Here is a 13,497-nt window from a genome sequence, read left to right as displayed (position 1 = left end):
CATCACTTTTGCTTTAATCAGCACCTACATCTAAACTATGTACTGTAACTTCATCCAGTTACACTTTAACTCCTTTCAACAATTACATTTTTATGCTGCTTCAACAACTTTCACTAATTCTATTTCCTTTGTTTTCCTGTTTTTTCTTTCATATATTTATCCTTGACTTCAGATGCTATTGCCAAGTCATATAAAAGTCTCTTTAACTCCTTCTATCTTCAGTCACATTAAACTGAGTCACACCAAGTTTATTAGTGTTGGCACCAACAGAGTTCATAATGTCCTTCAGAGAACTACTGGAAGCTGTAAATCTGGGTGTGTGTTTAAAGCAACAACAACCACAAACAACGTGAAGTGTTCGGGGCTGGTGTTCTCACCTGCGGACAGGTAGAGGAGGCGGGGGGGATAAAAGCCAACCCACATGCAGATGAGAGTTTATAACCCGGCTTTGTCTCTCATCTCTGCTCTAACCTGAATACCACTGTGCCAAAGTTCAGAGCTCACAACTCGGGACAATAGCAGAAACAAGACACTGAACTAGATGTTCTCGGGCAGCTTCGTCTTACAGATTCTGTTTGTGATCCTGAGACAAGTGAACATCTGAGACTATTCAGCGAAGCAGCACAACAGGATGTGAGTATAACGCAGATTTATTAAGCGATCAATGATTATTTAAAGTTACGATGCGTGTTCTCCACTTCTGCAATGGTTTACTACAAGGTTAACTTTCAACTTTGTCGAACAGATCTCTGTAATGGCAGTAAGCTACAGCATGTGGACAATGTAGGGTTTTTGTGAAACATTTTATTCATTGAATCTGTAATCTTTTCACATTATTGTGTCAAAACCTTTGGGATACATAGAAATGTTGTCTAACTTTAAGTGAATTTACCAAAGTTTTTTAAAAAATGTTTTAGATTTACAGTGATAACTGAATAAATTTACTCATTTTTCGTTCTGCACATAGTTTCACTGCAGTATTTCCAATTGGGGAGAATTTGAATGCAACTCACAGCTAGTTTTTAACATTAAACTGTGTCCACGTCATAAATAAACAGTTTTATTAGTCCTAATGGTTGATTATGTAATGTTCACATTGACAAATATTACAGAAGGGGTTCAAAGGCTTTTTCTAGTCTGTATAATAACATCTACAACTTTGAGAATTTTGTTTTGTTGTTGTTGCTGTTTTTCATGTAACAACGATATGATGCATTTCTGTACATAAAACTCACCTACTGTATGAAAACAGCAGTCAGAGCAGGTTTTACCTAAACTTAACTCTCAAATTTACAAATCTTTACACCCTTAAAAGAACCAGTTTTCACATTATGTGTACATTTAACTTCTAATACAGCATCTACTGAAGGGGTTCTCCAGGGTGATATTACTTCTTTTCTTCACCACGTCTTCCAGCACTGTCTCGACAGCAAACCGCATCCTGTAGAGAAATGAAACTTGGCTAAAATTTGAAATTTGTGCTGTGATTTCTCTCCCTGCACTGCAGCCCCTGTTATCTCTGATGTCGGTATCTAAACATACAGAGTTAGACATGTTCACTGTGTTCAGTTTACTAACTCAAGAAATGTTGTAATCTAGTGTGTAAATAGATATTGGAATGTTTGTTGGTAGATTACCAGTACTATACAGAAATTACCAGTAAAAAGTTTGGACATACCTACTTATTCAAGGGTTTATTATTTACTGCTTGCTTTGTTCTACAGTGTTGAAAAAAAATCATTTTCCTTTGCAGCAGACTCGGTCGTCCTCAGTTTCACCTCAGTGTTTGATTTTATTTTTTTATTTTATTTTTTTTGTGACTGCATTTGAAGAAACTTTCAAAGTTTTAGTAACTTTTCTGACTGACTAACCTTCATTTCCTAAAATAATGATGAACTGAAGTTTGTCTTTACTAGGTTTTTTTTTTTTCTTTTCCCATAATATAGTTTACTAGAGTAGTCAAACAAGGCTACTTGCTGCTTAACAAAACCACCATAACACAATTGTCAGTTTCAAACCCACATCTATCAGTTAACTTTAGGCAACGCTCACCTGTTACCTAAAAACCACCTCGACTGATTTCATGAGGCTGTTCCAGATATAGCCAGTAGTGTAACAAAGTCTACTATCAGAATCTAAAATATATATTTACTTTTATTTAAAACATCATCAGAGCTGCAAAGGTTATCCGATTAGTTGTCAGCCATTAAATTAATCGTCTACTATTACTACTCGTCTATTGATTAATCGGTTTGGGTATTTTTTGGGGGGGACGTCAACATTATCTGATTCCAGCTTCTTGAAATTGAAAATGTTCTGGTTTGTTTCCTCTTCTATGACAGTAAACTGAATATTTTTGGTCTGTGGACAAAACAAGGCATTTGTCATTGTGGGTTTTTGGAAACACTGATCGACATTTTTAACCATTTTCTTACTTTTTCAGTCAGTTTTAAACATTTGAGGTCATCATGTTGGGCTTTGGGTAAAACAATCAATATTTTTCACCATTTTCCAACAATTTTAAACCAACAATAACTGATTAACTAAGAAAATAATCTACAAATTAACTGACAAATGGAAATAATCATTGGTTGCAGCCTTATACATGATTCCATATGAGTTGTTTCATAGTTTGATGTCTTACATTTTGTAAAACTCGAATGAGAAGGTGTGTGTTCCCCCTTTTGACTGTGGATCCGGGTGAGATACTAATCATATCTTTTTTCTTTTGTTTTGTCAGCTCGTCTGTTGGCTATATCAAACTAAAACCTGACTTCTGAAAATCAGTTTTAATTGAGTGAAGCAACATGGCCAACAAGAAGTCAGAGGTCCAGAGGAGGATTGTGTCCAAGGATGGCCACAACAACGTGCGGATCGACAACGTGGAGGGAATGGTCAAACTGTACCTGCACGACATCTGGACCACCGTGGTGGACATGAAGTGGCGTTACAAACTCACTCTGTTCGCCTCCACCTTCGTCATGACCTGGTTCATCTTTGGGGTCTTCTTCTACTTCATTGGGATGGGCAACGGAGACTACGAGGACGGTCTGAGCTCCAACCACACACTCTGCGTCACCAACGTTCAGACACTCACCGGAGCCTTCCTGTTCTCTCTGGAGTCTCAGACCACCATTGGTTACGGTTTCCGTTACATCTCAGAGGAGTGTCCTCTGGCTATCTTCACTCTGGTGGCTCAGCTCGTCATCACCGGCCTGGCTGAGATCTTCGTCACCGGCGCCTTCCTGGCCAAACTGGCTCGGCCCAAGAAGCGAGCGGAGACCATCAAGTTCAGCCATTCGGCGGTGATCTGCCGCCACCAGGGCAAGCTGTGTCTGATGGTGAGAGTGGCCAACATGAGGAAGAGCCTCCTAATCCAGTGCCAGCTGACTGGAAAGCTGCTTCACTCGAATGTGACAGAGGAAGGTGAGAAGACTCAAGTGCACCAGAGCTCGGTGGATTTTTACATGGACTCCAGCAGCCAGTGCCCCTTCCTCATCCTGCCTCTCACCTTCTACCACGTCCTGGACGAACGCAGTCCGCTGAAAGGACTCACCGCGGAAAACCTGCTCACCAGAGATTTCGAATTGCTGGTCACCCTCAACGCCACCATGGAGTCGACGGCGGCCACGTGTCAGAGCCGAACCTCCTACGTGCCCCAGGAGATCATGTGGGGCTTTGAGTTCAAGCCGGTGTTGTTCAGCACCAACGGGGGGCGCTACGTGGCAGATTTCAACTTTTTTGACAAGGTGCAGGTGAGCAACGATGCAGCCTTCAGCAACAACATGGAGAAGCTGAAACTGGAAGAGGACTATAAGAAGGAGTAAAAGACTTGTGTATTGTCATGAATGCTGAGGCTCCACCAGTTTACCGACTCAGTTCATCCTCACAGCCATAAACCTTGATTCAAACACTGTTTTTGTGTCATATGATGTCAAAAGTTTGGTTTTATTGTTCAACAACAATTAAATTTTCAGGCAAACTGGAAACCTGACATAAAAATACTTTTTTCTGCACATCCTAATTACACATTTGATCGTTCTGATGTTTTTTGTTTTGTTATATTTTGCGTGGACACACAGAGATGAAACTGAAGTGAGGTTTGTCTTAGCAAATATGATGCTTCACTGTTGCTGAATTCGAAGGTCGAACAATTTGTACATGGCACTATTTCTGGAAAACAGGTGTGAACTTTTTTTTTAAATTACTGTGCTGTAACATAGACATATAGATAGATTATGATATATAATATTACAGTTGGCAGGATGACACATAGGGGCTGATAAATATGTAACATAGAGGTTGATTAAAATTATTCACTTGTTTTTTGTTTTTTTTTAAATAAAAGTTTCTTTGTTTAGTAAAAATGAATGTGTTCTGTTTCTTTTAAATATAATACTCCCAGTGCATTCTGGGATAGCGTGTTGTACCCATTGACCCTGTATAGGAGGCGCAGGAAGTACATTTACTCAAATACTGTAATTAAATACAACTTTGAGCCACAAACAACAGCTTATATGTTTTTGAATTTCAGAGGTAAGTATATCGTATATACTTTAATTAATATGACAGCTGTAGCTCGTAGTTACTTTGCAGATTGCGATGTTTTACACAAAAATATTGTTTGTCTCTATTAATCAGTTTGGTGTTTGATCTATATAGCATCAGTAACTTGTGAAAAATATTGATCTGTGTTTCCCAAAGCCCAAGATTAAGCTAGAATCAGAAAATTTTGAGTTTTTAATTCTAAAAACATGACTCAAACTGACCGATTGAATCAAAATAGTTGGTAATTAATTTATTAGCTCACAACTAATGGATTGATTATTACACCTCTAATCAATAATAATCATTGATGTAATATGTAGCATCTGAATGCTGCCATTCTGCAAAATTAGAATTATCCACCACTGCACGGTAATATCTGGTTTATAGAGCAAAGACTGAAAGACGAAGGCAGCTGGCAGCCGTAAGGCCTCAGTTGTTGGTAGATGTCAGCTTGTGTTGTGGAAACAGTGTGCAGCAGCCAGTGAGCTCAAACTGGCTGCTGGCGACTGTATCTGGTCTAAACAATCTTTCAGTCCAAAGTTGCTGATCTTTTACCATCAGAGACAAAGAAGCAACACTTCAATCACCTGGAACTTTACCAGAAACTATTAAAACCTGTCTGAAGGCTGCAGTCCTGGTGTCAGAATATGTCGTAAAATAATGTGATTACCACCAGTGAGTTGTGTTTTTATGAACTCTGTGAGCCATATATTCTATAAATATTTATTTACATGATCCTTAATCCAACATCCCTTCATATTCAGAGAAGATGAAAGCACAAATGTCAAAAGTGTGAAATGAATTTATTGGTAAAGAGGAACACTGGGAAGTTTAATTAGTGCATCAGCAGTTAAAATGCATTGTTCAGTATTCATCTCAAAATGTTCCTGCTGGAAGGTGCATGGCTGACTTTAAGAGCCTGTTTTTAATACAGATTATTAGAGCCTTGATTGTTTGAGGAAATATTAAGAGCTTTTCCGTAAGTAGAAGCACCAATGCATCAAAAAAATACTCCATTATTACCATTATATTGCCACTGTTATACTGATCATTTATTTTTTTTAGTTTGCTGACATAAGCTTTATTTTAAACTCTTTTATAAACTGCTACAACCAAAAATACTTTTCTGAATACTTTCTTGACCCTGTCCCAGTGATCAGGCCTCAGTGTGACTCAAATTATTACACTTATGAAGTATTTTGTAACCTAAATATAAAGATTTGCTCCATAAAGATCATTGTTGTTGTTGTTGTTGTTGTTATTTGGCCTGTCTTTGAAACAAACCACTGGACTGATGAGGGTCTAGCACAGAATATAAATGTGTTTCAGCAAGTCCGTGTGTGTTAGAGTCAGTTTGAAACTGGGAAATAATTTAGTTCTTATTCATTTCTTATTTTATTTTTTGTTGTGTGGTGGAGGCAGATGTATCAGAACCTGAGTGCACAAACAAAAACAATTTTTTGGCGTGTGTTTGGTAGAAAACAGGAACTTCCATATAATGTTATTTGATGTTTTAAAAAATAGATATTTTTCATTTCTAAGACACTTCACTTCCTTTGCCTTTTCCTGGCTTTTATTTTGAAGGAGATTAACTTAGATTTTATTATGAAGGACTCCGCTGGTAGTTGTCGCTACAAACAGGAGAGAAGTTAAGCTAACAGATGTAAAAACTAACGCTGCTCTGTTTGTTTGCTTATTGTTTTAAAGAAGACGGAGTCTGGAGCAGCAGAGCATCAGTTTAAGTGTCAGACATGAGCGTCACGTTGGATATAAGACTGAAACGAGCCAACAAAGTTTATCATGAGGGGGTGAGTCTGTGCGTTCACCCAGCCAGCTAGCAAACAGCTAACCTAGCCTGTTCAGACAACCTTAACATTAACCTCTCTGCCTTTATTGTTAACCTAACTGTCATTTAACCAGTGTTTTATAACCGAACCAACAAGCTAACTTGGTAGCTAGTTAGCTCGCTAGCTACGAGGCGTCTCCGTCACATGACCAGCCGCTGGTTGAGGAGGTGTAGCGGCTGTCAGATTTTGGTCCTCCACTGAATCAGCTCCAGGAAAAAAACATTTATGGTGGAAATTGTGCCTATCACAGTGAACAATGTGTGAGGTAACAGCTATTAAACAGTGTGAGGACATCGTAAAAACATAAAACAACCGCTGCCATGACTGATAATGTTTGGGGTGCTGCTAATACTGCTGATACTGCAGTCATTAGTTCTTGTACCAGTGCTGTTACTACAAATACTACTGGTGCTAGCTTAGTCTGCTACTACTGACACTATTGCCACTTCTGCTGCTGCTACCATAACTGATGCTAGTACTAGTAAAATACCCATAAGAGTAATGTAAGAGGAACTGCTTCTACTAGACTAATATATACTACACTTCTGCTGCTGTAGCTGCTAGACTAGTTTTACTACCAATACTGTTGGAAAACCTCAATCTACTGGCACTATTATCACTTCTAATGCATACTATTACTACCACAATTAATGCTACTACCAGTAAGATATCTGTTACTGTCAGAAAACCTCCATCTGCTGGCTTTATTGTCACTACTAATGCTACAAGTGCTATTATAACTGGTGCTACTACGGCCATTAAAATATCTGTTTCTCTCAGAAAAACTGCAACTACTGTCACTATGTCTATGTATAAATAGTTGTACTACCAGTAAAATACCTATTACTGTTTGTAAAACCTCTGACACTGGCACTATTATCACTTCTGTAACTGTTATTACCACTATAACAAGTTCCATTACTGGTAAAGTACCTCTAATTGTTGGAAAAACTCCATCTACTGGCACGATGATCAGATCTACTGCTGCTGTTGCTGCTATTAAAATTAGTGAAAACACCTATTACTGTCAGAAAAAACCCTGCTATTGACACTATTATCACTCTTCCTGCTACTAATGCTGCTGTGATTAATGCTACTACCAGTAAAATACCTACAACTGTTTGTAAAACCTCTGGTACTGGCACTATTCTCACTTCTGCTGCTACTGATGTTACTACAATTAGTGCTACTACCAGTAAAATACCTACAACTGTTTGTAAAACCTCTGGTACTGGCACTATTCTCACTTCTGCTGCTACTGATGTTACTACAATTAGTGCTACGACCAGTAAAATACACATTACTGTTAGAAGAACTGCTGCTACTGGCATTATTGTCACTTCTCCTGCTGCTGTTGTTACTATACCTACTACTGCTACCACTGAAATACAGATTACTGGGACAAAACCTCCATCTAGTGGCACGATTGTCACTTCTGCTGCTTATTTTGCAACTATAGCTACTGCTCCTACCAGTACAATACCTATTACTGTTAGAAAAACTGCTACTACTGGCATTATTGTCACTTCAGCATCTGCTTTTGTTACCATAAGTAGTGCTACTGCCAGTGAAATGCTTAATACTGTAAGAATAACTCCATCGTCTGGCATTATTGTCACTTTCACTGGTGCTGTTGTTACTGTAACTAGTGCTACTGCCAGTAAAATGCTTATTGCTGTCAGAAAGCCTCAGTCTATTAGCATTATTGTCACTTCTGCTGGTGCTACTACAGCCACTACTACTAGCAGCAAAATGCTTGATATTGTCAGAAAACCTCCATCTATTGGCACTATTGTCACTTATACTGCTGCTCTTGCCATTGTACCTACTGCTATACCTGCATCAAAATGTGATCTTTATGTGTTAAATAGAAGCTAATATATGGTTATCAGTTTATTTAAACATCTAAACATGAATACTGATTTTGAGAAATGTGTCTAGTGTCAGTCTGTCTGTTGTGCGCTTTCGATGGTGTCTCGCGTTAAGGCTGCATCTCATGTTTTAAATCTGTTACAGTGTGAACATTGATGTGTCACAGATGCTGTTGCTGCTGTTGGTGTTTGTTTACGGACTGAGCTGTGATCAAACTGGAGTAAAAGCAGCCGCATTAATCGTGATTTTAAGGAACTGAACTTGTGCCCATCGACCTCCAGCAGCAGACAGAACCTCAGTGTGTTGCTTTGTCTGCAGGAAGCGGTGACCGGTGTCATCGTGCTGGTGTGTAAGGAGGCGCTGCAGCACCACGGCATCACCCTGAACATGGAGGGGCTGGTGAACCTGCAGCTCAGCTCCAAGAGCGTCGGCGTCTTCGAGGCTTTCTACAACTCTGTCAAGGTGAACAAGATGGAGAGTAATTTCTTCTCTTCAGAATGTTAAGATCACAACTCACTGATCCTCGAAGAATTCAGTTTCATCGACATAAGGACAGAATAGAAGTGATAAAACAAAATAGGACAAAGCAGCAGAGAGTAAATACTTTCTAGCGTTTAAACAATCAATCAATCGAAATTAATCAGCAGAGCAGTAAAATGTCCAAAATGTTCTGGTTTTGACTTCGTAGTTTACTGAATATCTGACAAATCAACACAATTGAATGCGTTATCTCAAACTCCTCTTTTCTAATATTGTCTAGGCTGAACAGTGACTTCATTAATTTGTTATCAAAATTTTAATTAAGATTATTATCAGATTAATTAGTAATGAAGATAAATACTAGCTACAGTCCTTATCCTCACTGTATGATGATAAAAAATGCTGAAGAGTGTGGATGCAAGGTCTGAAACTAACACTGTATTTTTATTATAAATTATTCTACCTATGTTAATATACTTTTGAGCAATAGAATAGAATAGAATACTTTATTGATCCCCCATAATAACTGGGTCTGCATACATCATGACTAATGACCTAAAATCTAAAAGTCCAAGGTGACATCTTCAAACCAATTGTGTAAGAAGAGGGGAAAAAAATCTATATTTTAATGAACATAATTAATATTTTTGCTTGATAAATTACTTAAACAATCAGCTGATCAGTTTGTGGTTTAATTGTTTCTCTAGTTGTTACACTCAACATGCATACTGCAGGATAACAGACTTGTGTTTTTACCTTCTGTGGGGTTTTTTTGTTTTGTTTTTTTAATATAAATCAAAACAGTCTGCATGCAGGTGCTTTCAAAGACTGTAAAGGTGGAGAATAATTTGACACTTGTTATAATTAACAGCATTTTGACATCAGCTGGTTGTCCGTCATGAATCTTTAAATGAATCAGACTATTATAAACCTCAGCAGGATGTCAAACTAAGAATCCCAATCCCAGTAAATCTGTCTACACACTGCACATTGCTGCTGATATTAACCAGACTGTAATGTGCTTCAGCCCATCCAGCTGATCAGCAGCAACATCGAAGTGGCCAAAGCAGGAAAAATCCCAGGAGGAAAGACTGAGATTCCCTTTGAGTTTCCTCTGCAAACAAAAGGAAACAAAGTGCTTTACGAGACCTACCACGGTGTGTTCGTCAACATTCAGGTGAGTTTGAATCTTATGTTGAACCTGCTGGTGAACGCGTGTTGTGATCAGGTGCGCAGGAATTCAGGATATGAAACTTAAACACCCGTAGTTCCTTTTGTTTTGTTTGAAGAAAACAGGAATATACCATGTCACATTTTAGTTGTAGTTCATTTTGTGTTCACGCTGCCTTTTCACAAATAAATTAAACTTACCCAACAAGATGTCACACAGACTTACAGGTAGCTCAGTTGATTGGACAGTTTTAGGGGAAATCTCCTGCATCACTGATGGTGTATGGACCTACATCAGGCAATTGTGGCCCTTTGCTAAACCGCACAGGTTTTATAAGAAGGACCTTTATTTTTCATGGCATATATTTACATTGTTGTAACAATACTCGTGTTAGTAAAGGATCACAGAAGTACGTTCTGCCAGTAAAGTGTCTGTTTTCTGCTCAGTACACCCTCCGCTGTGACATGAAACGCTCTCTGCTGGCCAAAGACCTGAGCAGGAACTGTGAGTTCATCGTGCACTGTCAGGTGAGTAAAGCACGTCTGGTTTAGATGAGCTGCTGTGATTGTGTAAATAAGAAAGTTTTGTTTTTGTTTCAGTCATACAACATTGTATCCTGACAGGATTTCTGTGGGTATATGAAGGTTCAAAGCATACCGTCAGAGTGTTAAAGCAGTAAAGTCATACAGTCAGATTGAGAACATTTTTGGTTATCAGTCTTTCAGAGGGTTTGTTTCATTTCATTTCTACTTAACTAAACTGCTGTTCGACGTTTTAAATCTGATGTTGCTAAAACTTTTGTAGATTAAAGGTTTATTTCACCTTTTTTCTCCACCATAAACTTCATTGCAGCTTCTGTAAATCCCAACTCTGCTCTTTTGTTTATTACAAACACCACATGTGGAATCTAAACATTTGAACCTGTCCTGGAATAATCTTGACCAGTACACCTCATCTGAGATTAGTTTTCTAGCCTTTGGACACCTGCATTGACACGACAGAAGTTTGGGGAAAAAAGTTTTCTGCAGTTTAGAGATTTTGAAGGCCTACTTCATGTGTGACTGTGACATTTTCTGGAAGTGCACGTCCTAGTCATATGCAGCAAGCTCTTCATAAACTCAAATAAAAATGTTATTCGTGTTGAACTGTGTGGAATCAGATGTTGTTTGATTTTCAGCCACAGAAAGCTAAAGTTGTCCCCACTGCGGTCAACTTCACCATCACTCCTGACACACTGCAGAACATCCGCGACGTGAGAAAAACATATCACATATTCCTAATTCTATTTCTTGATTTAGTTGTAATTTAAAGCTGTACCAAGAGTAAAAACTTTCCTTCTGTCTTCAGAGGAATGTCCTGCCAAAGTTTCTGATCAGAGGCCACTTAGACGCCACAAACTGTGTGATCAGCCAGCCGCTCACCGGTGAGGTGGTGGTGGAGAACTCAGACGTCCCCGTCAAGAGCATCGAGCTGCAGCTTGTACGAGTGGAGACGTGTGGTAAGTTCATGCCGTGAGGTCATTACGTTAAACTTCATTTCGTAGCAGCGGGTTTTCTAAGCGTCTGCTGTGTTCAGGTTGTGCTGAAGGTTACGCCAGAGATGCCACCGAGATCCAGAACATCCAGATAGCTGAAGGTGATGTCTGCCACGGCCTTTCTATTCCCATCTACATGGTGTTTCCCCGACTGTTTACCTGCCCCACGCTGGAGACGACCAACTTTAAAGTCGGTCAGTGAAACCATCCAGCCAGTTTTCTGTCTTCACACAAATTGATGCTTACTGTGGTAATGCCTCGTCTAATGATGTTACTGTCTGATGATTTTTATCGTACTTAATTGATTGGTTGTTTTGTGTGTAAAATGCCCAAAAAAAAGTTTTTGAAAAAATCAGTTTTACCTAAAACCCAAGATGATGTCCCCAAATGTCTGATTTTGTCCACAACCCAAAGAGGTTAATTTTCCTGTAATAGAGGGAAAAAATGAAAGAAGCTAGAATCAGCATTTTTTTTTCACTATTTTCTGTTTTAAAAAAATTCTCAGACTGATTAATTGGTTATCAAAATTGCTGGAAATTAGTTGACAAGTATGTGACAGCTGTAGTTATTAGTTGTGTTGCTGATTGAGATGTTTTAGACAAAAATATTGTTTGTTATAGACCAAAGTGACTCCAGTAAAATACTACTTACAGCTTCATGCATCTGTAATAGGGCTGCAACTGATGATTATTTCCACTGTTGATTAATGTTGATTAGTCAGTTAGTTGTTTGGTCTGCAAAATGTCAGAAAATGGTGAAAAATGTCAAAGGTGACATCCTCAAGTGTCTGATTTTTTTCCACAGTTCAAAGAAATTCAGTTTACCATCATAGTAGAGGAAGGAAACCAGAAAGTACTGACATTTAAGAACCTGGAGTCTGAGAATTTTAACATTTTCTTTTTCTTAAGAAAAAAAAACAAAACTCAAACCGATTATCAAAATAGTTGGCAACTCATTTAATAGGTAATAACAAATCGATTATTGTTGCAGCTCTAATACACAGAAGCCCACATGATTGTGTTTCAGGATGTCTTTGACCCATAAAGGATAAGGAAAAGCTTCAAATTATGTCCCATCTGCACAGAAATAGTAACGTTAGCTTTTTTTGTGAGTGGTCGCAGGCACTCTGAAGACAGTATACTCTTGCCAACTATGCATTGTAATGCAGGACGCTGTTTGGTCCTGCAGCAAACACAGTCACTTCTGCTGCTATGTATTCATGACCTGTGGGAACTGAAGTGCTATTGTGACACCATTTTTGTTTCCGTCCTTCAGAGTTTGAAGTCAACGTTGTCATCGTGCTTCATGACGATCATCTGATCACAGAGAACTTCCCTCTGAAGCTCTGCAGAGTCTGAACCTGTACGTCACATCAGCGCTGACTTTGACATCTCACACAACTGTGTGTTTTGAACAACAGAAACTTCCTGCCTTGGTCTAAAGTCAGACAAAGAAATTTTGCTCAAGTGACTCTTCTTATAATGAATTCATTCAATGGAAAAGAACCTGATTTTCCAGAATCCAGATTTTCCTTGAAATGTAGATAACTGTGACCAAAAGTATGTATTTTTTTGTTTGTTTGTTTTTTTGTAAGTTATGTTTCAACTTAATTAAAATCTCTTTTTTGAAAGTGCATTCTGAATTTTTCATTCCTTGCAGACCATGATCATTATCAGTGGCTTATTACATGTGACACTTAAGTTAGTTTGACTTCATTTAATGCTCTGCTCATTTGGACATTGTTCAAACTTTGACATTTGTGTATTTTGGAAGCACTTTACAACCTACCTACATACTGAGGAACCATTTTAAACCCTCCATCACAGGACTGCATGACTACAGACCACTGGCTCTGACATCTGTGGTCTTGAAGTCGTTCGGGAGACTGATGTTGAGCCACCTCAGGTCCATAGTAGGTCCTCTGCTGGACCCCCTGCAGTTTGCCTGTCGGGCAAACAGGTCAGCAGATGATGCAGTCAATCTGTGGCTGCACTACATCCTGCAACATCTTGATGGCCCTGGGAGTTATGCAAGGATCCTGTTTA

At 38.7% G+C, this 13,497-nt stretch overlaps 2 protein-coding genes across 2 annotated transcripts; both read left to right on the top strand.

Moving 5' to 3' along the window:
* Positions 1-504: 504 nt before the first annotated feature.
* kcnj15 (potassium inwardly rectifying channel subfamily J member 15) lies at positions 505-4,367 on the top strand. The gene is made up of 2 exons (XM_008285918.1): positions 505-633; positions 2,741-4,367. Exon 2 carries the CDS (start codon positions 2,808-2,810, stop codon positions 3,825-3,827), a length of 1,020 nt encoding a protein of 339 aa, XP_008284140.1. The 5' UTR covers positions 505-633; positions 2,741-2,807; the 3' UTR covers positions 3,828-4,367.
* A 1,822-nt stretch (positions 4,368-6,189) lies between these two features.
* On the top strand, positions 6,190-13,087 carry vps26c (VPS26 endosomal protein sorting factor C). The gene is made up of 8 exons (XM_008285917.1): positions 6,190-6,356; positions 8,586-8,729; positions 9,775-9,924; positions 10,365-10,445; positions 11,096-11,170; positions 11,266-11,416; positions 11,494-11,646; positions 12,728-13,087. The coding sequence occupies exons 1-8, from the start codon at positions 6,300-6,302 to the stop codon at positions 12,808-12,810; spliced, it is 894 nt and encodes a 297-aa protein (XP_008284139.1). The 5' UTR covers positions 6,190-6,299; the 3' UTR covers positions 12,811-13,087.
* Positions 13,088-13,497: the final 410 nt, after the last annotated feature.

This window comes from Stegastes partitus, unplaced genomic scaffold (assembly GCF_000690725.1).
Source record: "Stegastes partitus isolate 25-593 unplaced genomic scaffold, Stegastes_partitus-1.0.2 Scaffold423, whole genome shotgun sequence".
Lineage (NCBI taxonomy): Eukaryota > Metazoa > Chordata > Actinopteri > Pomacentridae > Stegastes > Stegastes partitus.
The sequence above is the reverse complement of the archived record's forward strand: the minus strand, read 5'-3'. Positions and strand labels throughout refer to the sequence as shown.

Bases quoted from the DNA above. Each gene is read 5' to 3' on its own strand.
- kcnj15 (XM_008285918.1), top strand. From the start codon at position 2,808: ATGGCCAACAAGAAGTCAGAGGTCCAGAGGAGGATTGTGTCCAAGGAT.
- vps26c (XM_008285917.1), top strand. From the start codon at position 6,300: ATGAGCGTCACGTTGGATATAAGACTGAAACGAGCCAACAAAGTTTAT. The intron at 10,446-11,095 runs GTGAGTAAAGCA...TTTGATTTTCAG, and splicing joins AGTTCATCGTGCACTGTCAG to CCACAGAAAGCTAAAGTTGT. The intron at 11,417-11,493 runs GTAAGTTCATGC...TGCTGTGTTCAG, and splicing joins TGTACGAGTGGAGACGTGTG to GTTGTGCTGAAGGTTACGCC.